Source organism: Macaca fascicularis, chromosome 16, assembly GCF_037993035.2.
Source record: "Macaca fascicularis isolate 582-1 chromosome 16, T2T-MFA8v1.1".
Taxonomy (NCBI): domain Eukaryota; kingdom Metazoa; phylum Chordata; class Mammalia; order Primates; family Cercopithecidae; genus Macaca; species Macaca fascicularis.
The window spans coordinates 65,777,537-65,800,228 of NC_088390.1; the positions used below are offsets into that span (position 1 = coordinate 65,777,537).

General features: G+C 47.3%; 1 protein-coding gene across 30 annotated transcripts in view; it reads left to right on the plus strand.

Annotated features, from left to right (window-relative positions):
• The window catches only part of DBF4B (DBF4B-CDC7 kinase regulatory subunit), a 48,822-nt gene that overhangs the window by 14,375 nt on the left and 11,755 nt on the right, over positions 1-22,692 (plus strand). For 5 of the 30 annotated variants that reach the window (XR_012425935.1, XR_012425934.1, XR_012425933.1 and 2 more), the window contains 7 exons: positions 6,421-6,612; positions 7,487-7,537; positions 8,396-8,483; positions 9,996-10,069; positions 12,704-12,740; positions 14,260-14,305; positions 17,292-17,343. Coding sequence is in view for 26 of the 30 variants with exons in the window: in XM_074019892.1 (XP_073875993.1) it covers positions 6,421-6,612; positions 7,487-7,537; positions 8,396-8,483; positions 9,996-10,069; positions 12,704-12,740; positions 14,260-14,305; positions 17,292-17,307 (504 nt within the window). In the remaining 4 variants the exon portion in view is untranslated. Of the gene's footprint in view, positions 1-6,420; positions 6,613-7,486; positions 7,538-8,395; positions 8,484-9,995; positions 10,070-12,703; positions 12,741-14,259; positions 14,306-17,226; positions 17,344-22,692 lie in introns of all 30 variants that reach the window. The other 25 variants (XM_065531681.2, XM_074019879.1, XM_045374669.3 and 22 more) reach the window with 8 other exon arrangements.

The following is a 22,692-nucleotide window of genomic DNA, read 5'->3' on the forward strand; positions in this document are numbered from 1 at the left end:
ACCTCGTGTTCTGCCCACCTCGGCCTCCCAAAGTGCTGGGATTACAGGTGTGAGCTACCACGCCTGGCAGTTTCCAGGTATTTTCAAAGGTCTCACTACATTTCCCAAAGCAATTTTAAACATAAACCATTTTTTTGGCCAGGTGCAGTGGCTCACATCTATAATCCGAGCACTTTGGGAGGCCAAGGCAGGTGGATTACTTGAAGTCAGGAGTTCGGGACCACCCTGGCCTAAACAACAAAACCCTGTCTCTACTAAAAATACAAAAATTAGCCAGGCATCATGGTTGGCGCCTATAGTCCCAGCTGCTCAGAAGGCTGAGGCAGGAGGATTATTTGAACCTGGGAGGCGGAGTTTGCAGTGAGCCGAGATTGTACTACTGCACTCCAGCCTGGGAGACAGAGCGAGACTCTGTCTCAAAAAATAATAATGATAATAAATAACCTTTAAAAAATAAAGATAAATCTTTTTCCATATTAGAAACTTAGGCTGGGCACAGTGGCTCATGACTGTAATCCCAGCACTTTGGGAGGCTGAGGAGGACAGATCACTTGAGTCCAGGAGTTCAAGATCAGCCTGGCAACATGACGAGAATCTGTCTCTACAAAGCATACAAAAAATTAAGCAGGTGTCGTGGTGCATGATTGTAGTTGGGAGGCTGAGGTAGGAGGATCACTTGAGCCCAAAAGGCGGAGGTTACAGTGAGCTGAAGACGAGATCTTGTGCCACTGCACTCCAGCCTGGACAACAGAGTGAGACCTTGTCTCAAAAAAAGGCTGGGTGCGGTGGCTCACACCTGTAATCCTAGCACTTTGGGAGGCCAAACCAGGTGGATCACTTGAGCCTGGGAGTTTAGATCACCCTGGCCAATATGGCAAAACCCTGTCTCTACTAAAAATACAAAAATTAACCAGGTCCAGTGGCACATGCTTGTAGTCTCAGCTACTCAGTAGGCTGAGGTATGAGACTCGCTTGAGCCCCAGGAGGCAGTCTAGCCAAGGTGACACAGCATGACCCTGTCTCAAGAAAAAAAGAAACTTTTTTTTTTTTCTGAGACAGTGCCTCGCTCTCTCACCCAGGTTGGAGTGCAGTGGCGGGATCTCGGCTCACTGCAAGCTCTGTCTCCCAGGTTCATGCCATTCTCCTGCCTCAGCCTCCTGAGTAACTGGGACTACAGGTGCCCGCCACCATGCCCAGCTAATGTTTTTGTATTTTTAGTAGAGACGAGGTTTTACCGTGTTAGCCAGGATGGTCTTGATCTCCTGACCTCGTGATCCGCCTGCCTCAGCCTCCCAAAGTGCTGGGATTACAGGTGTGAGCCACCACGTCCAGTCAAAAAAAAGGAAACTGAATGGCGGGTTGTGGTGGCTCACACCAGTGATCTCAACACTTTGGGAGGCTGAGGTGGGAGGATTGCTTGAGTCCAGGAGTTTGAGACCAACCTGAGCAACATAGTGAGACCTCATCTCTACAAAAAATAAAATTATAATTCCCAGGCACAGTGGCTTACTCCTATAATCCCGGCACTTTGGGAGGCCCAGGCGGGCAGATCACCTAAGGTCAGGAGTTTGAGACCAGCCTGACCAACATAGAGAAACCCCATCTCTACTAAAAATACAAAATTAACCTGGCGTGGTGGCACATGCCTGTAATCCCAGCTACTCAGGAGGCTGAGGCAGGAGAATCAATTTAACTCAGGTGGCAGAGGTTACAATGAGCTGAGATCACACCATTGCACTCCAGCCTGGATAACAAGAGCAAGATTCCATCTCAAAAAAAAAAAAAAAAGGTTAGCTGGGGGCAGTGGCACATGCCTATAGTCCAGCTACTCAGAGGCTAAGGTGGAAGGATTACCTGAACTCAGGAGTTTGAGGCTGCAGTGAGCTATGATTGCACCGCTACACTCCAGCCTGGATGACAAAACAAGACCCTGTCTCAAAAATAATGTTAAAATAAATAAATAAACAAACAAAACATATTATCTGTTCGTTCTAGAAATTTTAGAGAACGTGGAAGTACTCCAAGTGACAACTAGCATTTTTAAGTATTTTTCTTTCCTCCCTTCCTCTCATAATGGCTTAATTTAGATATAATTCACATATCATAAAATTCATCCATTTAAAGTGCACAGCTCAGTGGTTTTTAGTATATTCACAGAAATGTGTAAGTTGTATGATCGCATAGTCAATTGTAGAACATTTTCATCACCCCAAAAAGGAAACCACTCCCTATATGCTTGGGCAACTCCCCTTGATACTCCTAGCCCGGGGTAAATTTCCATCTTCCTTCTGCCTCCATCCTACCTTTGTTTTATTGTGCTTCTTTTTTTTTTTTTTTTGATAGTGGGCCACACTCAGTCACCCAGGCTAGAATGCAGTGGCGCCATCATGGCTCACTACAGCCTCATACAGCCTCAACCTCACCGGACTCAGGTGATCCTCCCACCTCAGTCTCCCTGTAGCTGGGACTACAGATGCTTGCCACAATGCCCTGCTCATTTTTGTATTTTTTTGTAGATGCGGAGTGTCGCCATGTTCCCCAGACTGGTCACAACCTCCTGGGTTCAAGTAATCCTCCTGCCTCAGCCTCCCAAAGTACTGGGATTACAGGCCTGAGCCACTGCTACTGGCCCTTTTTCTTTCTTTATTTTGGGACAGAGTCTCGGTCTTGTTGCCCATGCTGGAGTGCAATGGCACGATCTCAGCTCACTGCAACCTCCACCTCCTGGGTTCAAGCGATTCTCCTGCCTCAGCCTCCCGAGGGGCTGGGATTACAGGCATGCGCCTCCACGCCTGGCTAATTTTGTATTTTTGGTAGAGACTGGGTTTCTCCATGTTGGTTGGGCTGGTCTGGAACTTCTGATATCAGGTGATCCACCTCAGCCTCCCAAAGTGCTGGGATTACAGGTGTGAGCCACCACACCTGGCCTTTTTTTTTTGGGTTTTTTTTTTTTTTTTTTTTTGCCTTACCCAGTTGCCTGCAAGAGGGAGCTGAGGGCAGGGCTGGGAAGGGCAGGGCAATGCTTATTTTTTTCTAGCTGTGATCATGAGTACTTTCTTTTTAAATTTTAGAGACAGGTTCTCGCTATGTTGGCCAGGTTGGTCTTTTACTCTTGGTGTCAAGCAGTCCCCCGACCTCAGCCTCCCAAAATGTTAGGATTATGGGCATGAGCCACAGCACCCAGCTGGCATTAGTACATTTTTATTATCAACTTTTTACCCATAACCTTAAAGCATTAGCACTTTTCCATCATTATTGCCCTTCATATATATCATCTGCAATGGGAATATAATATTCTTTTGAGTGGATTATTAATTTACTTAACTGTTGCCCTGTGGACATTTAGAGTCTTAATAATTTTTAGTGTTTAGAAATAACACAGGTGAACAACTTTGAGTAAAAAGCATTTGCTGTATTTGATTCCATTAAAATATTTTTAGGGGCTGGGCACGGTGGCTCACGCTTGTAATCCTAGCACTTTGGGATTGAGGCCAAGAGTTCGAGATCAGCCTGGCCAACATGGTGAAACACAGTCTCTACTGAAAATACAAAAATTAGCGAGGTGTGGTGGCATGCACCTGTAATCCCAGCTACTCGGGAGACTGAGGTAGGAGAACTGCTTGAAACCGGGAAGTGGAGGTTACAGTGAGCCAAGATCATGCCTCTGCACTCCAGCCTGTGCAACAAAGCAAGACTCCATCTCAAAAACAAACAAACAAAATATATATATATATTTAGACTGGGCTCAGTGGCTCACACCTGTAATCCCAGCGCTTTGGGAGGCTGAGGTGGGCAGATCACCTGAGGTCAGGAGTTCTAGACCAGCCTGGCCAACATAATGAAACCTTATATAAAAAATTAGCAGGGCATGGTAGTGTGCACTTGTAGTCCCAGCCGCTCAGGAGGCTGAGGCATAACAATCGCTTCAACCCAGGAGGCAGAGGTGCTAGTGAGCCAAAATTCTGCCGTTGCACTCCAGCCTGGGCAACAGAGCAAGACTCTGTCTCCAAAAAAAAAAAAAAAAAAAAGAAAATAGCATGATAGTTCTTGGCCCAAAAGAGACTAACAACTGGGGAAACTAGATGAATAGGCTTGGAATGGAGAGGCTCTTTGCTGTCAAACCCAGAAACTCGGGACTGCAGAAACTCGGTGAGGATGGATAGAATGAGGATTATATAACCAAACTGGCCCATAATTACATTTTGAACTTTTAGTACTTTCTGTCATTTAGCCTTTGCTATATAGGGCTTAAAGCAACAATTTATTTTCTATTTATTTATTTATTTTTAGACAAAGTTTCGCTCTTGTTGCCCAGGCTGGAGTGCAATAGTGCAATCTCGGCTCACTGCAACCTCCAACTCCCAGGTTCAAGCCTTCCTTAGCCTCCAGAGTAGTTTGGTTTACAGGCACCATGCCCAGCCAGTTTTTGCGTGTGTGTATTTTCAGTAAAGACGAAGTTGCACCATGTTGGCCAGGCTGGTCTCGAACTCCTGACCTCAGGTGATCCACCTGCCTTGGCCTCCCAGAGTGCTGGGATTACAGGCGTGAGCCACCGCACCTGGCCAAAACAACAATTTATTATTTCTCATTATGCTGTGGGTTGGCTGGGTGGTTTATCTGGTGGTTTCAACAGGGCTCATTCCTGAGGCTGCATTCAGCTGGAGAGTCACCTGGGCTGGAAAGACCAAGATGGCCTCACTTACACATCTGGCACTCTGTGCCAGACTAGCTGATTTAACATGGTGGTCTCAAGGCAGCCTTCCCAGAAAGTGAGGCAGGAAGCCAAGGCCTCTGAAGCCTAGGCTCTAGAACTCACACATCATAATTTCCCCATGTTCTATTGGTCCAATCGAGTCAGATTGAAGGGCATAAAAAAGTAGGTCCCACCTCCTAATGGCAGGAACAACAAAGTCATATTGCAAAGGAGTAGGTATACTGGGATGGGAGGAAGAATGTATGGCCATTAACAATCTCCTGTATTTATATAGGATAATCATTGATTGCCCTACTCCTACCCTCTAGCATTTGCATTTGCCATATTAAAAAAGGTAGATGCAGCCAGGCACGGTGGCTCACACCTGTAATCCCAGCACTTTGGGAGTCCAAGGTGGGTAGATCACAAGGCCAAGAAATTGAGACCATCTTGGCCAACATGGTGAAACCCCATCTCTACTAAAATTACAAAAATTAACTGGGCATGGTGGCATGCGCCTGTAGTCCCAGCTATTCAGGAGGCTGAGGTAGGAGAATCGCTTGAACCTGGGAGACAGAGGTTGCAGTGAGCTGAGATTGTGTCACTGCACTCCAGCCTGGTGACGAAAAAAAGGTAGATGTGATCAGGCACGGTGACTCACACCTGTAATCCCAACACTCTGGGAGGCCGAGGTGGGCAGATCACTTGAGGTCAGGAGTTCCAGACCAGCCTGACCAACATGATGAAACCCCGTCTCCTCTAAAAATACAAATATTAGCCGGTGTGGTGGCACACACCTGTTGTCCCAGCTACTTGGGAGGCTGAGGCAGGAGAATTGCTTGAACCCGGGAGGTGGAGATTAGAGTGAGCCAAGATCGCACTATAGCACTACAGCCTGGGAGACAAAGTGAGACCTTGTCACAAAAAAAAAAAAAAAAAAAAACAGAAAAGAAAAAAAGGTAAATGTAATGCTTCAATTCATAACTAGATTTTTTTAATTGTCATAAAGTATATATAACATAAAATAAGTCATTTTAGCCTTTTTTTCTTCTTCTTTTTTAAGAGAGACAGGATTTCACTCCCCAACCTGGAGTGTAGTGGTGCAGTCATAGCTCACTGCATCATTGAACTACTGGGCTCAAGGGATGCTCCTGCCTCAGCCTCCCAAGTAGCTAGGACTACAGGTGCACATAACAACACCCAGCTAATTTAAGAAATTAAAAAAAAAAAATTTTAGAGACAGGGTCTTGCTCTGTTGCCCAGGCATGTCTTGAACTCCTGACCTCAAGTGATTCTCCTACCTCAGCCCCCTACAGTGCTAGGATTACAGGCATGAGCCACCATACCTGGTCCCCAGTGTGTCTTACACAGAAAAATCATGGCTTACACAAGCTAGTCTTAATCCTGTCCAGTTCTTCCAATGTGTTCTTGCTGTATGCAAACTCAAACTGCTCATAGAACTCAAAGCCTGCAGCCTTCTACCACTGGGTCAGGGGCAGCAGTCCTGGAGACAAAACCTGTTTTATATATATATATATGTATATATACACCCTATTAGATTTCAGGATGATGTCTTCTTAGGAACTTGGTACGGAACTGCATTTAGTCTATTTAAAGACATTGATTCTGGAACTCCTGGCAGCCAAGATTTCCTTCTCTAGCCTCTTTTTATTGACAATTCTGCATTTGCTTTTTGGTTTTCAGCCATCTCTGTGATCTGGTTTCAGGTAATTGAGGGTTTTCTGAGCAAAGAAGTAAGTTACATCGTGTCCAGCCGCAGAGAAGCAAAAGCAGAGAGCAGTAGGACAAACCAAAGAGGCTGCCCTAGCCCTAACCCCAGTAAGGTCAGAGTGGAAACATCGGCCATGGTTGATCCAAAAGGCAGCCACCCCAGGCCTTCACAAAAACCTGTTGACTCGGTAAGAACCTCATGGAGTAGGAGAGGTATGCTGTGTAAACAAAGGAAGTAGGCTTTGGTGAGCCTTTTAAGGCAGTCTCTGGTTTTAGTTTCATCTGGCTTAATTTAATCTCTCATTTGAATTCAGGGACTGAGAATATTTTATCATAGCTCTGGATCTAAACACCTCAGCAACATACTATCCCCCGTGCTACCCTTTTATGCCATATGTCAGTTTTTATAGGACTTCAAAGCCAGAGTTTTAGAAACCAGAAGAGACTCTTCATAAACCAGAGAAGACGTGTTGGGATTGGTCTGGGCTTGGGCAGGAGTACCCTGAGTAGGCAGCCATTCCCTTCTTCCTTGCTTGCATGTATGAAGGGCCAAGAGTTTGGATAATACACATGTTATGTCTTTGATTTAAAATGGAATATGGCTTTTCCCCTCTAGGCTTACATTCTTATTTTTGTCTAACTTATATTAATATTAAAATGTCCATGAACATACATTGTTGGCATTGTGATGACAGATGGGACTTCCTACGAGCAAAAACTTCTGAAGTGAAACATTTGCTTTCATTATCTGCTGGAGGGTGCAGAGACTCTTAAAGAGGGGTCTCAGGACATTTGTAACAATTGGATCTCAGTGAATTTAGAGTGCCCTACTCTCCACCAGGTTCAGGCTGCCACCTCAGGGTTACCTAAACTTCCTGCAGCTTTACCTTTACCTCCTAGATGTTTTCTAGGCTCTCATTTCTACCAGTCCTCAGTCGTCACTGCTCCCAGCTTTCCGAGGGACATAACGCCAAGACATAACGCCTCACCAGCTCCTGTGTAAACATCTTTCATTGCACACATGGCCTAACAGCAGACATCACTGCTCTTCTCTCCCGTCAGGTGCCTCTAAGCAGAGGGAAGGAGCTGCTGCAGAAGGCCATCAGAAACCAGGTGAGCTGGAGCAAGACGGGACAGAGTGCGTAGTCTCCAGCACAGGGAGGGATTTCACCCTTCTTCCCAGGTTCTTCTGAAGCACCCACTCAAACTGCACACTCTGCGATATGTAGTATTGTCATTATTTCCTTCTTCTACGTTAGTTAGTGGAGGCTCAGACAAGTTATTTAGCCATTCACCTCGAGAGTAAGTGTTGAAACCAGAGCCACCTCCAACTCCGGAGCCTACCAAGAGAACCATGGGGATGTGGGATGTGGCAGGACAGGGCTGCTTGGTACAGAAGCCAGACTTCTTTTACAAGTAACTCTTTATTTCTTGTGTGAAAATTCACGGCTGTTAAAGTTTAGTGGCAGGAAGAGGAGTTAAGGTGATCTTGTGAGAAGAGTCATGCTAGTGACATCAGGAGGGGTACATGGCTGTGATGGGGGAGGTGGTGCTGCTGGACTGAGCCAGTGGAGGGGGAAGATCGGCAGCCAGCATAGTCTCATGCTCAGAGAGGATGATGGTCACCATGTTTGTTGTGTACTTACTGTGCTGAGAGCTTTCCTTGCAGAGGCCCTCCCCACAAACAGCTCTCTTAGAAGCACCTGTTCCTTTCTGGTCACGAGGTGGCCAGAGCACAATGTATAGGCAGACCAGTGGTCTTTCCCCTCCCAATGTGGCCATATGGAGGACAGGATGTCTTCCTGAGGGTTGGGATGGACTCTCTGGGCACTGTACTCTCTCTCCTGCCTGCCTCCCCCCAGTCCCTCCCATGGATGACTCAGGGCTCCCAGAAGCAATTTCTATCTGTCCCCTTCACATTCAGGCCTTGGGGAGTCTCTGCTCCTACCTGACTCTGTGTTGTAATTTCAGGGGAGCATCAGTGGAGGAGGCAGTGGGGGCAGCAGCAGCCTCCTGACCAATGCCCGCTCTTGGGGAGTGAGGATTCTGCACGTGGATGGTACCCTTTCTGTGCTGGGCTCCTGTGGAGGGAGAGTTGGTGACTTTGACCAGGAGTGTCAGCTTTTAGGAGGATCATGGTCATGTGAGCTTCTGGTCACCGGAAGCCAGAAGTACTCAGCTGCCATGTTGATCCACAAAGGTGGGAGGATGTGGGGAAGGGAGAAAGCGGTGAGGATGCAGAGTGCAGGCTGTGGCCTCAGCGTCCCGCAGGAGGTCCCTAAAACATGCCGTTTCATGTCACCTGCTACAGCTCTCCCCCAGCTAGTGTGATGATCCCGTTTTACAAATGCAGAAATTACCTTAATATTCATGACCACTGGCCAGTGCAGTGGCTCACACCTGTAATCCCAGCACATTGGGAGGTCAAGGCAGGTGGATCACAAGGTGAAGAGTTCAAGACCAGCCTGACCAACATGGTGAAACCCCATCTCTACTAAAAATACAAAAGTTAGCCGAGCCTGGTGGTGCATGCCTGTAATCCCAGCTACTCAGGAGGCTGAGGCAGGAGAATCACTTGAACCCAGGAGGCGGAGGTTGCAGTCAGCCAAGATCATACTACTGCACTCCAGCCTGGGTGACAGAGCGAGACTCCATCTCAAAAAAAAAAAAATTTCATGACCACTTAACAGGTATTGGCTCTGTGCTACGAATTACCTCCTTTAATCCTCACTGCAGTTCTGTCCCCATTATACAGATGAGGAAATTGAGCTTCAAACGGATTAGGCAAATTGTCCATGGTCTCACCAGAGTGTGTAGTGTGGACCACCACTCTCAGTTTGACTCAGCTGTAAATTTTGTGCTCCTTCTTTTCTCACACTGTAAACAACCCGTTTGCAGCCTGTTTAGAATAGTTGTCTTGAACCAGCTGGCAGTGAGTGATCTCATACCCAACTCCATTCTTGAGTCTGGAGTTTTCTCTGATCCATTTTAGGGGACTGGTCCAGATGGGACAGCCCATAGGTGCTGACTGGAATGCTGCCCCACCTCTTGGTACCAAGATCTTCCAGGGGAGTCTAGAGGCTGTACAGGGGAAGTTCCTGGTCTGGGATGTGGAGGGCTTCATCTCACTGAAAAATCAGCCATTTCTGACTTGATCTCCTCCCCTGCCTTCCTTTGTTAGAGAAGTGCCAGCATGTAGACCTTGCTGGTCTTTCACCTGAGGGTACAGCTGAGTAGTTCACATAGCATGGCCTCCCTCATAGCCGCAGCTCTTCAGTGGTGCCTTAAAGTCGTTAGCAAGCCATGAGGCACCTTCTGTTCAAAGATGAGTTGTATTCAGTGCTGCAAAAGAGCATGACACCCGCTCAGGTGCTGTTCCAGGGATAGAGGACCCAGTCCTTACCTCTGCCGTCAGGAGATGCAGAGGGGATGTGTAGCCAGAAGGTGGCAGGCAAGGCTGGAGTGATTCAGTGGGCTGGCCGAGCGAGTTTAGTCCTGCGGCCCGGAAGGGGCTGTGCTAGGTAAGTGAACACTGGAAGCCTTTGGCACAAACCCTCTGTCTTCTCCACAGAAATGATGATGCACATGCAGCAGCTGTCTCTTGCCTCTTTATGTGTGAAAAAACAAGAGCCAAAGAAGCCAGAGGTAGGTCATCCTGCTGAATTGAAGGGCAAATGGATGGTTTTCAGTGAAATCAGTGATAACTTAGGTAAATCCATGGCCCGCCCAAGCCATCTCTTCCTGGCCATTCTGAAAGATGGAAGGGGAATGCTGCCTCTTAACTTACCTCAGTCCTAGCACCCATAGCTTTGCGACTCCCTTTCTTCTCTCTGCGGCACTTGCAGTCCTCCCATGGCACACACCCTGCTGAGACATCCCTATGGCCTGGGCCGCCTGGGCCATGGGCTGCCTTACAGTAGTTCTGGACTAGATAAGGTTCATAAATGCCCATGGCACTGACCAGGCTGCTATTCTGGGGACAGCTCTTAACCTGGGAATAAGTCTGCATACTGCAGGGGTGAGAAGGAGTGATCGAAATAGCTGCCATCTTCTAAATCCTTGTTTGTTTTCCATTCTTTGCTGGCGTTAGAACTGTGTGTATCACATCAAGAGAGCCCAACCTGGTTTAAAGCCACAGTATCTTCACCCAAGCCTCAGTCTGAGGAAGGATTAAATCTACAGATCCACCCACAGCCTGGCATCCAGACACAGGATGAGCAGTAATAGCTATTAGTTAACAGTGCTAATTAGCTAACAGTACTAGCAAACCACATCCAAAGTGGATGGAGCGGCTGGGCGTGGTTGCTCACACCTGTAATCCCAGCACTTTGGGAGGCCAAGGCCGGCAGATCACTTGAGGTCAGGAGTTCGAGACCAGCCTGGCCAACATGGTGAAACCCCGACTCTGCTAAAAATACAAAAATTAGCCAGGCGTGGTGGCACATGCCTGTAATCCCAGCTACTCAGGAGGCTGAGGCAGGAGAATCTTGAACCCAGGAGGCATGTTGCAGTGAGTCGTGATCGCACCATTGCACTCCAACCTAGGCAACAGGTGGAATTCTGTCTCAAAAAAACTTTAAAAAAATAGTGAATGGAGCACTCAGACACTGATACCCTCTCCACACCCTCTCCTTTAGGAGTGTTGGGGATGTTGCTGCTGTTAAATTTGTGTTGTTCAAAATTCAAAAGGGTATACAACAAAAAGTCTCTCCCTGCTCCAGCTTCTCAGCCACTGGCCTCCCTTCCTGACAAACAGTGTGAACAGTTTTTAGGACTCTATGCACACAGAAGCAAATATGTCAAAAATTCCCCCCTTCTAGGTAGATGCACAGCATTTTTACTTTAACTTAATCAGTTTTGTAGGCCAGGCACAGTGGCTCACGCCTGTAATCCCAGTACTTTGGGAGACCAAGGCAGGCGAATCACTTGAAGTCAGGAGACCAGTCTGGCCAACATGGTGAAACCCTGTCACTACTAAGATACAAAAATTAGCTAGGTGTGGTGGCACACACCTGTAATCCCAGCTACTTGGGAGGGTGAGGCAGGAGAATCGCTTGAACCCGGGAGACAGAAGTTGCAGTGAGCTGAGATTGCACCACTGCACTCCATCCTGGGCAACAGAGTGAGACTCTGTCTCAAAAGAAAGAAAAAAAATTAGTTTTGTAGGTATCTGGCAGTGAAGTGAGTTTTGGATGTAATGTGCTGATATGCAAGGGAGTGTGAGAGGCTTCTTTGGATTGTGTTTGCCCTCAAGGTGTGGCCTAGAGGAGAATCTGAAACATCTTAGGGCCCAGAGGCACAGGTGGTCATGGATCCACCATCATCCTGGCTCTCCAGCTAAAGCTGATTATTTTATTTTATATTTATTTACTTATTTTTCAGGTATACACCAGAAGATCCATTTACTCTTTTTTCTTTGTATTTTATTTATTTATTTTACTTTACTTTTTTTGTGAGACAAGGTCTGGCTCTGTCACCCAGACTGGAGTGCAGTGGCGCCATCTCTGTTCACTGTAACCTCCGCCTACTGGGCTCAAACCATCCTCCCACCTCAGCCTCCCAAGTAGCTAGGACTACATGCGCCACCATACCTGGCTAATACTTTTTTTTTTTTTTTTAGAGATAGGGTCTCACTATGCTGCCCAGGCTGGTCTCAAACTTGTGAGCTCAAGCAATCCACCTGCCTTGGCCTACCAAAATGTTGAAATTACAGGCGTGAGCCACCGTGCCCAGCCTCCATTTACTTTTTAATATCAGCCTTGTTTGACCTTGGCTTAAACATTGATTTTGACCCACAGAATCAGAGTACACAAGATAGGACAGAGGAAGGCAAATGGCCATTGTCTTTATCCTAGTCCTATAGGGTACCTGGAACAGCATCACTACTTAGAAAATAAAGCTGCCATTTAGTGAGCATCTCTTCTATGCAACACGCTATGAGGTCGGTGGGTCCTCCTCACATTGCAGGTGGTAGAGCTGAAGTTCACACCAGGCCTCTGGGACTCCAGAGTTCTTGCTCTCTGCACTGTCCTGCACTCCCTGCACAGTCAGCTGCCATTAAGATTCACACACCAAGTGACCCTTATTCATCGTGTTGCCGAGGAGGGAGCCGTTGTGCCCGGGTCTGCTCCAGCTCAGGGCCCAAGAGTCTGGTTCTGCAAGCCTCTCAACAGCAGGAAGCAAAGTGGGACAGACTGGCAGCCACTTGGTTTATCAGGCCCAGTTCCTTGACCCCCGTGGCTTCCTCACATCCTTAACCTATTTTTCCTTTCCATTTAGGGAACATGTCCAGCAGCAGAGTCAAGAACACGGAAAGGTCAGTGTGGTAGCTTTTCCTCATGTAATTGCAATCCCTCCCTCCCTAAACACTTCCCCACGACTCCCTCTGTGGCAGCATCTGCTCACTTTTCTGTGGCAGCAAGCGAGTCCAGGTTGTCTTGCCCCTTTGTGTTTCCAGGGCCTGGGCCTCAGGTTTCTGGAGCAAGAGAGGCATGTCCAAGAGCAAGTCCAAAGCTGCTGGGCCGGGGCTTCTCCTTTAGAGCCAAGACCCCATGCAGACACTTTGGCTCCTGTGTCCTCTGGCTGTTCCCGTGCATCGACTGAGGTTCAGCATCCTTTTCCTTCTGATTCAGTGGCAGTTTGAGGGTGGGCAGTTTGACAGCTGCCTACTGTTTTCAGAACTGCCAAACTCCCTGAAACTGACAAACTGGCGGATTGATGGACTCTATCTCCTGGTTCCTCTTGGAAAGCAGGAGAGTTTCTCCCCCTGGATGTTTCTCCCAAAGATGCTCTTTCAGTGGCATTTATTCATGCACAAGCAGGAGCTAAGAAAAGTCACTTGGCACCTCTCTCATGCTCAGAATTCAAGGAAGTCTGTAGGGGAATTGATTTTAATAACTGTCTCAGTTAATTAGAAAGACAAGAAATTGTCCCCAAAAAGTAATTAATGAGAGCTGTTGCTAAAGGAGAAAAGGCTGCTTTTTGCTTGGGTGCTACTGGTGGCCTCAAGTACAGTTGGGAGCTGTAAGGTGCCAGCGTCTTTGGGGAATTTGTGGCTGTCAGACGGGGGCCAGGCTTTCAGCTGCCTTGGCTGCACCTTCCACAGGACTCCTGGTCACTGTGGGTCCTGATGCCTAAGAGATTTTCTAAGCTATGCGAATAACTATCTAATAGGGGTGAGTCTCTTAATTGACTCCAAATTCGTCTTCTCAGCACTCCTTTGCCCCATTTTTTCAGGAACTATATTTCACCTGTGATATTTTTTCTACCATCCTGCTAATAAGACCACTAAACACTCTTTATCCCTCTTCCAGTCTGCTTCCCCTCCAAAAATCCCAGGGTCCTCCTGGAGCATTCTGCTTGGGGAGTTGTTCTTAGGCCCCTCAGTATCCTGAGGCTCCAGGAGCAGAGGTCTAGGAAGGACCTGGGACTTGGTGGGAATGACCACCCCCACCCTGCTTTTAGCAGAAACCACCAGGGACTGGGTTTCTCCCACCAAACCAGCCAGGTGTCTGATGGTGGTGGCATCTTTGGTTGGTCAATAGCCTCCAGAATCCACACACAGGAGCTCCTGCATCCTGCTGAGGGAGGGCCCATCATCTAGGGCTTCAGTATAACTACAGCCTATCCCCCGACTGATGCAACCTTTCTCCCAGGGATAGAGGCTGGAAATCTGAGTGAAAGGAGAGCACAGCCTGGGGTGGCATGATTTCCAGCTCTTGCAAGGCTCTTAGGCTTTGGCAGAGCCTCCTCTCTCTGAGCATTTCCTGCGTGTGTGGTGCAGGCCCTGCACAGGGGCAGACAGATAGCTAATGTGTGCATTCTTCCCCTTTCAGTAGCCAGACTGAAGGCACCATTCCTCAAAATCGAAGATGAAAGCAGGTGAGTGGGACCTCCTCTCTCTGCTTGCCCCAGCTAGGCCTGCACAGAGGAGGGAGGAGGGAGGGGTGCTCAGGGGCCTCAAGCTAATGTGAAGACATGGAGCCCCTTAGCCCTGCACCTTCATCTTCCTGAGAAGCCACTCTCTCTCACTGTCATGGAGAAGTCTCACGCAAACCTGGAGGAGCCTCTGAGAGTGGCATTATACAGTGAATAGTCCTCTTGGAGATGAGTCAGAGGTTAATGATCCTGTGTGTGAATTACCTCCATTTAAAACTCTGCTCTGTGAGCTCATGGTGTCCCATGCAGGCTCATTATTGCAGCTCTTTTCCCTTGGGTGTATGCTGACATTTCATGTCAAATCATTACTGACCCAGTCACAGTGCTAGTATAGTCCAAGACTATACTAGCATTTCAGTCATCTTGGCTGAAATGAGGGTGCTAGGGGTGGTATTGGGGATTCCCTTTTCAGGCCACCCTGTACTTGATAAAGCCTTTCTGTTTCACTTTGAAAAATCCTTTTCTGGCTCATGTTATCTCCTGACAGCCCTGGGTGAAAAAAGCATGAGGAGAGTCTGTCTCTTCCTAATGGGGAAAACTGAGGTCAGAGAAAGGAAGGGACTTGTGTACAGCCACCTTGCTAATAAACTGCAGCCCGAGGCTAGAATCCAGGTGTCCTGCCTGCCCTGTTTTGTGTCTTCTCCGTCCACCATTATGGCCTCTTCTTCCCTGGAGCAGGAGGGTCCCATTGACATTGTTAACCTGATGAGCTATTAGCAGCCATGTTGGTTATCACTGAATCTTCAGTAAGTACAAGATCAAAAGTCTATGTGAATCTATAATTTTCTCAAAATTTAAAATTAAAAAAAAAAATTTTTTTCCAAAAAGGCATTTTCAGACTAAATAAATTTATTTGTTTGTTTATTTATTTGTCGCCCAGGCTGGAGTGCAGTGGTGCGATCTCGGCTCACTGCCTCCTGGGTTCACGCCATTCTCCTGCCTCAGCCTCCCAAGTAGTTGGGACTACAGGCGCCCACCACCACGCCCGGCTAATTTTTTGTATTTTTAGTAGAGACGGGGTTTCACCGTGTTAGCCAGGATGGTCTCAATCTCCTGACCTTGTGATCCGCCCACCTCAGCCTCCCAAACTGCTGGGATTACAGGCGTGAGCCACTGCACCCGGCCCAGACTAAATAAATTTTTTAAAGGAAATAAGTCCGTGTATATCCAGCAGAGACTACTTAGCACAGAATTGTCTGTGTGACTCAGTCACGGAAGGGCAGGGCAGCTGAGACCGGCCCTAGGAGCCTGGCTTGCCTGCCCATACTCCAGACAAGCCCAGGGTCCCTTCTCAGCACCTGTAGACAGTGCAGTGCTGGCTTTGGTGGCCCAAAGGCAAGTGGAGAGAACAACAGGATGGTACAGAGGTGCTCCCTTCCAGTTCCAGTGGGATGGAGTGTGTGTTCATCCCCAGCCCCTTCACACCTATTTAAATGTAGGTAATCATGACACATATGCAGCAACTGAGAGGCACTGTTACAGCCTCAGTATCTGCACTGCACATGGCGGGCACAGGTATATCACTGTCACCAGAGGGGGTTACATAATGTGTGTGTTCCTGGCATTATAGGCCAGAGAGAAGATCCAACTGGGGCTGAGGTTTCTTGTGAATTTTTTTTTTTTTTTTTTGAGACAGAGTCTCACTCTGTCGCCTAGGCTGGAGTGCAGTGGCGCAATCTCGGCTTACTGCAACCCCTGCCTCCCAGATTCAAGCGATTCTTCTGCCTCCCAAGTAGCTGGGACTAAAGGTGTTCACCATCATGCCCGGCTAAATTTTGTATTTTTTTGTAGAGACAGGATTTGGCCATGTTGGTCAGACTGGTCGTGAGCTGGCCTCAGGTGATCCGCCTGCCTCGACCTCCCAAAGTGCTGGAATTACAGGTGGGAGCCGCAGTACCCAGCCTCTTGTGAATTTTTTTATGTGCTGTTTTGAAGCAGGTGTCTTCAAAGCCTATTAGGCCTATTAGCCTGCCCATCCTCAAGTTTCAAGCCCCCTAAGCAGAAACAAGACATCATTGAGGCAGAAAGGAACACGCCAGGGTTGTGAGGGGCACCCCCTTCTCCTTAAGGGTTCGGGAAGACTTCTTTGTTAATTTACTGCTGAGCTACAGCACTCTTACCCTGCTCCCTGAGAACCCCTGGCCTGCACTGTTTACCCCAGAGCATGGACCATTGCAACCAAACATGGTGTGCCCAGCAGTTACCTCACTCGGCAGGGTTTGCGAAGTATACACAGATCACTTCTGTCTCTGCAAGTCTCTTGAATGTTTGCAACTTCAGGCACACTGCCAGAACCACTCAGTCCAGGTCTGACTATCCAGAACCTTCACTGTGCCTGTCTTCTCTGTTCAGAACACCAGCCCTCAGATGATTCTAAGGACCAGCAAGAACGCTTCACAAAACAGGGAAATAACTGTTCTGGTTTAAACATGTTTCCATTTAGAATCTGCCAGGCTAGAGTCCTCAAGGATTGTGTAGGGTCAAGAAACAAAATGGGAAGGTGGGGAAAAGTAGATCGGGAGTCTGGAGACGTGGCTTCTGATCTGACCTTGGCCGCTTAACTATTTGTGAGCCCTTGAGCAAGTCACAGAACCTCTTGGGCTTCATTTCCTTAGATATAGGATAAACCCAGAGGGTGCTTATAGGATTTCAGGGAGGCAGTGGTATGAGTTTGAAAAGTAGACAGGGAGAACATGCATATTAATTTAACCTAGAAAGGCTGATGAGTTTTGTTACAGAATTTAAAAGATGTGGAGGTGAGAGTCCACTTTATCAGGGCTGGAATTCTAGGGCATTGGGCGAGGCCCCCTCCTCAGCCTTTACCTTCCCCATTGTAGTCAAAGTAGAAGTTTTCTCTGTTGCAGGAAGTTTCGTCCTTTCCATCATCAGTTTAAATCCTTTCCTGAAATTTCTTTTCTTGGACCCAAAGATGCAAGTCCCTTTGAAGCCCTGACGACCCTGAGCAGCAGGCACCATACCAGGTGGGTCTTTCTGGTTCCTGAGTACCAAGGGCTGGTTACAGGCCAAAGTCCTCCCTATTGGGGGCCTGCTGGTCAGATTTGGGAATGGCCATGTGTTTGCTCCTTAGGCAAAGTCTATTCTGGGAATGTAGCCCAGAGAAGAGAGACTAGGAGCATTCATCCATTTTATTTTGTGTTCTTCATCCGTACTGAAGAATTTAACTTGAAGAAGAAAGGGAGGTGCCAGGGTTGTGAGGGGCACCCCTTTCTCCTTAAGAGTCCAAGAAGACTTATTTCCTAATTCACTGCTGAGTCACAGCACTCTTACCCTGTCCACCCAGAACCCCTGGCCTGCACTGTTTCCCCCAGAGCATGGACCATTGCAACCGAACATGGTGTGCTCGGCAGGGTTTACCGAGTATACACAGAGGACAATAGACTGCTTTCTCAAACTCATAGACCACCATCATCAGAGTCCCCTGAGGTCTCATTAAAAATGCAAGTTCTAACTGGGCACAACGGGTGATACCTGTAATCTCAGCACTTTAAGATGCCAAAGTGGGAGGATCATGTGAGGCCAGGAGTTTGAAACCAACTTGGGCACACAAACATAGCAAGACCCTGTCTCTACAAAAAAAAAAAAAAAAACGTAAAAAATTATGAGTCGGGCAGAGAGGCTCATGCCCGTAATTCCAGCACTTTGGGAGGACAAGGTGGGCGGATCACTTGAGGTCAGGAGTTTGAGGCAAGCCTGGCCAATATGGTGAAACCCCATCTCTACTAAAAATGCCAAAAAAAAAAAATTAGCTGGGCATGGTGGCGCACACCTGTAATCCCAGCTACTCGGGAGGCTGAAGCAGGAGAATTGCTTGAACCCAGCAGGCAGAGGTTGTAGTGAGCTGAGATTGTGCCACTGCACTCCAGCCTGGGCGATGGAGTGAGACCCGTTCTCAAAAAAAAAAAAAAAATTAGTCAAGCATGATGACAAGTGCCTGTAGTCCCACCTACTCAGATGGCTAAGGCAGGACGATCATTTGAGCCCAGGAGTGCAAGGTTGCAGTAAGCTATGGTTGTGCCACTGCACTCCAGCCTGGGTGACAGAGTGAAACCCTGATGCAGGGTCCTGAACTCCACCCCACATCTATAGAATCAAAATCTCTGATGATGGAGCCCCAAAAGCTGTATTTTACAAGCTCCCAGGTGATTTTAGTGAATATCAAAGTTTAAACTGGTTGGGCCAAATGTCAGGAATAACTAAGGGGCAGGGCGGGAGAGAAGATCACTGCATTACGTGACTCATGGCTTGTGGGCTTGTTAATATGTCTACTGTGCAGATGTTTGAGAATTTGAACCCTCATTAACCAAAGTAGAGAAGGAGTTCAGCTCAGGTGATGGGTGAGATGCCTTCTCAGACCCTTTCTAACCTCTGGGCTATGGGGTTATAGACCAGGAAAGAATAGAGCAGACTCTTAGCCCTAGAGTTCCTGGGGCCAAGGAGGGTCTGTGGTTTCCATCTGACAAAGGCTGTGGGTCAGAAAATAGTACAAATAAGAGGGAAAAATTTAAGGGAATGTGGCAGTAGATGAAGTGGGAGCAAGGAGAGAAAGAGGTGAGGTTAAGTCCCAATACAAGGGATACCAGAGAGAGCCAGTCAGAAGGTGACCCAGGCTTGGCGCTGGTAGTGATGCTAGGCCTGGGATGGCCTTGAGATCACAGAGGAGCTAAGAGGCTTTAAAGGGAAGATGAAGCAATGAAGCTTTGGTATCTGCATGTGAGGAGCCTAGGCAGGGGGTTGGCCCTGGTAGGACATCAAAGTTCCAGACGTGTGTGTATGTGTGTGGAAAATCTGTGTAGGAAGAAGTGTTTAAATTTTTACATTTTTGAAATCATTATTTTAAAGTTTAAAATTTTTAAAACTTAAAAAGTTTAAAATTTGTGTTACAAATGGTTTAATGTGAAAAGTCTATATTCCACACCCAGCCTCCAGTTCTATCCCCTCACCGGTGCAACCTTCCTCCCAGGGGTAGAGGCTGGAGGAGATCCGAGTGGTGCCTCACCCCTGCCAAATGGAGAGTGCAGCCTGGGGCAGCATGAAAAGAAAAACCAAGTAACATCCAGCACAGTCAATACTATCAGCACAGTCAATACTATATGATTCTTTTTTTTTTTTTTTTTTTGAGAATGAGTCTCTCACTGTTTGTTGCCTAGGCAGGTGTGCAGTGGGGTGATCTCTGCTTACTGCAACCTCCACCTCCCGGGTTCACACAATTCTCCTCCCTCAGCTTCCCGAGTGGTTGGGATTACAGGGCACACACCACCACGCCCAGCTAATTTTTTGTATTTTTAGTAGAGATGGGGTTTCACCATGTTGGCGAACTGGTCTCAAACTCCTGACCTCGTGATCCACCCACCTTAGCCTCCCAAAGTGCTGGGATTACAGGAATGAGCGACAATGCCCAGCCTATATGAATTTTTTTTTTTTTTTTTTTTTTTTTTTTTTGAGACGGAATCTGGCTCTGTCGCCCGGGCTGGAGTGCAGTGGCCGGATCTCGGCTCACTGCAAGCTCCGCCTCCCAAGTTTACGCCATTCTCTTGCCTCGGCCTCCCGAGTAGCAGGGACTACAGGTGCCCACCACCTCGCCCAACTAGTTTTTTTGTATTCTTTAGTAGAGATGGGGTTTCACCGTGTTAGCCAGGATGGTCTCGATCTCCTGACCTCGTGATCCGCCCGTCTCGGCCTCCCAAAGTGCTGGGATTACAGGCTTGAGCCACCGCACCCAGCCATGATTCTTTATGTAAGAAGAGGGAATGAAGGATACATATGTACTTGTGTATCTATGAACTATCTCTGAAGATAGACCACGCCTGTAATCCCAGCACTTGGGGAGGCCAAGGGGGAATGATCACTTTGAGGCCAGGAGTTCGAGAACAGCCTGGGCAACATAATGAGACCACCATCTCTATTTTTATATTTTTAAAAAATCTGGCCAGACACAGTGGCTTATACCTGTAATCCCAGCACCTTGGGAGGCCAAGGCAGGTGGACCACTTGAGCCCACGAGTTTGAGACCAGCCTGAGCAACGTGGTAAAACCCCACCTCTACTAAAAATACAAAAATTAGCCAGGCGTGGTGGTGCAAACCTGTAGTCTCAGCTACTCGGGAGCCTGAGGCTGGGGAATTACTTAAGCATGGGAAGCAGAGGTTGCAGTGAGCCAAGGTAGTACCTCTGCACAACAGCCTGGGTGACAGAGTGAGACCCTGTCTCAAAAAAAAAAAAAAAAAAAATTTGTGTTCCCTTTTATGGCTGCAGGGTATTCCATTATTCTATTATATGGAATGTATTTACTGTATTTTATTTAACCAGTCTGTTATTCATGGATGCTTAGATTAGCTCCAATGAAAATCATGTTCAGAGTAAATTTGCAATTTTGAACAATTGTATTTGTGGAGTAAATTCCTAAAGATAGAAATAATTGGGTCAAAAGATATATGCATTTATAATTTTGATAAATTCAGCCAAATGGCTTTTCATGGAGGAGATACCAACTTATATGTTACCTGCACTGCATGAGAGAGGCTGTTTCCCATCCCCTCGCCTCATGCTGTGACTGGCAGATATGTTGACCTCCAGTATAACAGATTAAAAACTGTATCTCAGTATAATTACAATTTTTGTTTTTTCTTACTATGAATGAGGCTAAGTATGTTTGCGTATGTTTGGTTGTCTGAGTCTCTTTACGTGAACCTTCTTTATATACTTTGCCCATTTTTTATTGGGGTTATTGATCACTTTAATGATTTGTAAAGAGCCCTTCTCCTATTAGAAAAATGAGCTCTTTGTCATTAGTTGTAAATATTTTCTTTTCTCTGCTCACTGTAACCTCCACCTCCCAGGCTCAGGCGATCCTCCCATCTCAGCCTCCCAAGTAACTGGGACTACAGTTGTGCACCACCACACCTGGCTAATTTTTATATTTTTTGTAGAGGTAGGGTTTCACCATATTGCCCAGGCTAGTCTCGAACTCCTGGGCCCAAGCGATCCTCCCGCCTTGACTTTCCAAAATGCAGGGATTCTAAGCGTGAGCCACCGTACCTGGCAGTTGTAAATAAATCAATATATATATTTTTCTTTTTTTCTAAGCCTCCCTGAGCAGAGAAGTTGTAAATACTTTTAAAAGACAACAAAACCCCAAGTTTGTGGTTTGTCTTTTAACTTTGCTGTATTAGTCCATTTTCATACTGCTATACAGACCTGTTTGAGACTGGATAATTTGTAAAGGAAAGAGGTTTAATAGACTCACAGTTCAGCATGGCTGGGGAGGCCTCAGGAAACTTACAGTCATGGTGGAAGGCAAAGGGGAAGCAAGGCACCTCTGCACAAGGTGGCAGGAAGGAGAAGTGCTGAGCGAAGCGGAAAGAGCCCCTTATAAAACCATCACATCTCGTGAGAACTAAGTATCACAAGAACAGCATGGGGGAAACCACCCCCATGATTCAATTACCTCCACCTGATCTCTCCGTTGACACTTGGGGATTATAGGGGTTACATTCAATATGAGATTTGAGTGGGGACACAAAGCCTAACCATATCATTTGCTAATGATTCTTTGCCATGCATACACATTTTAAAGTTGTATATAGTTGAATTTATGAGTTTTTCTGTATATCGTCTGGGTTTTGTGTCATACTTAGGAAGTCTTTAAAAGGAGTGTTTTGGACTTGCCGAGTTTGCTGGATAGCCAGATAGAAATGCCCTTTAGTGGCCGGGCGCGGTGGCTCAAGCCTGTAATCCTAGCACTTTGGGAGGCCGAGACAGGCAGATCACGAGGTCAGGAGATCGAGACCATCCTAGCTAACACGGTGAAACCCCGTCTCTACTAAAAAATACAAAAAAAAAACTAGCCGGGCGAGGTGGCAGGCGCCTGTGGTCCCAGCTAGTCGGGAGGCTGAGGCAGGAGAATGGCGTGAACCCGGGAGGCGGAGCTTACAGTGAGCCGAGATCCGGCCACTGCACTCCAGCCTGGGCGACAGAGTGAGACTCTGTCTCAAAAAAAAAAAAAAAAAAAAAAAAAAGAAATGCCCTTTAGTTGTTAGAAATATGGGGCTGATATTCAGATAAGAAGTCAGGTTTGGCCGGATGTTGTGGCTCAGTCCGTAATCCCAGCATTTTGGGAGACTGAGGCGGGCGGATCACCTGAGGTCAGGAGTTTGAGATCAGCCTGGCCAATGTGGCGAAACCCTGTCTCTACTAAAAATGCAAAGAAAAAAAAATTAGCTGGGGGTGGTGGTGTGTGCCTGTAATCCCAGCTATTTGGGAGGCTGAGACAAGAGACTTGAACCCAGGAGGTGGAGGTTGAAGTGAGCTGAA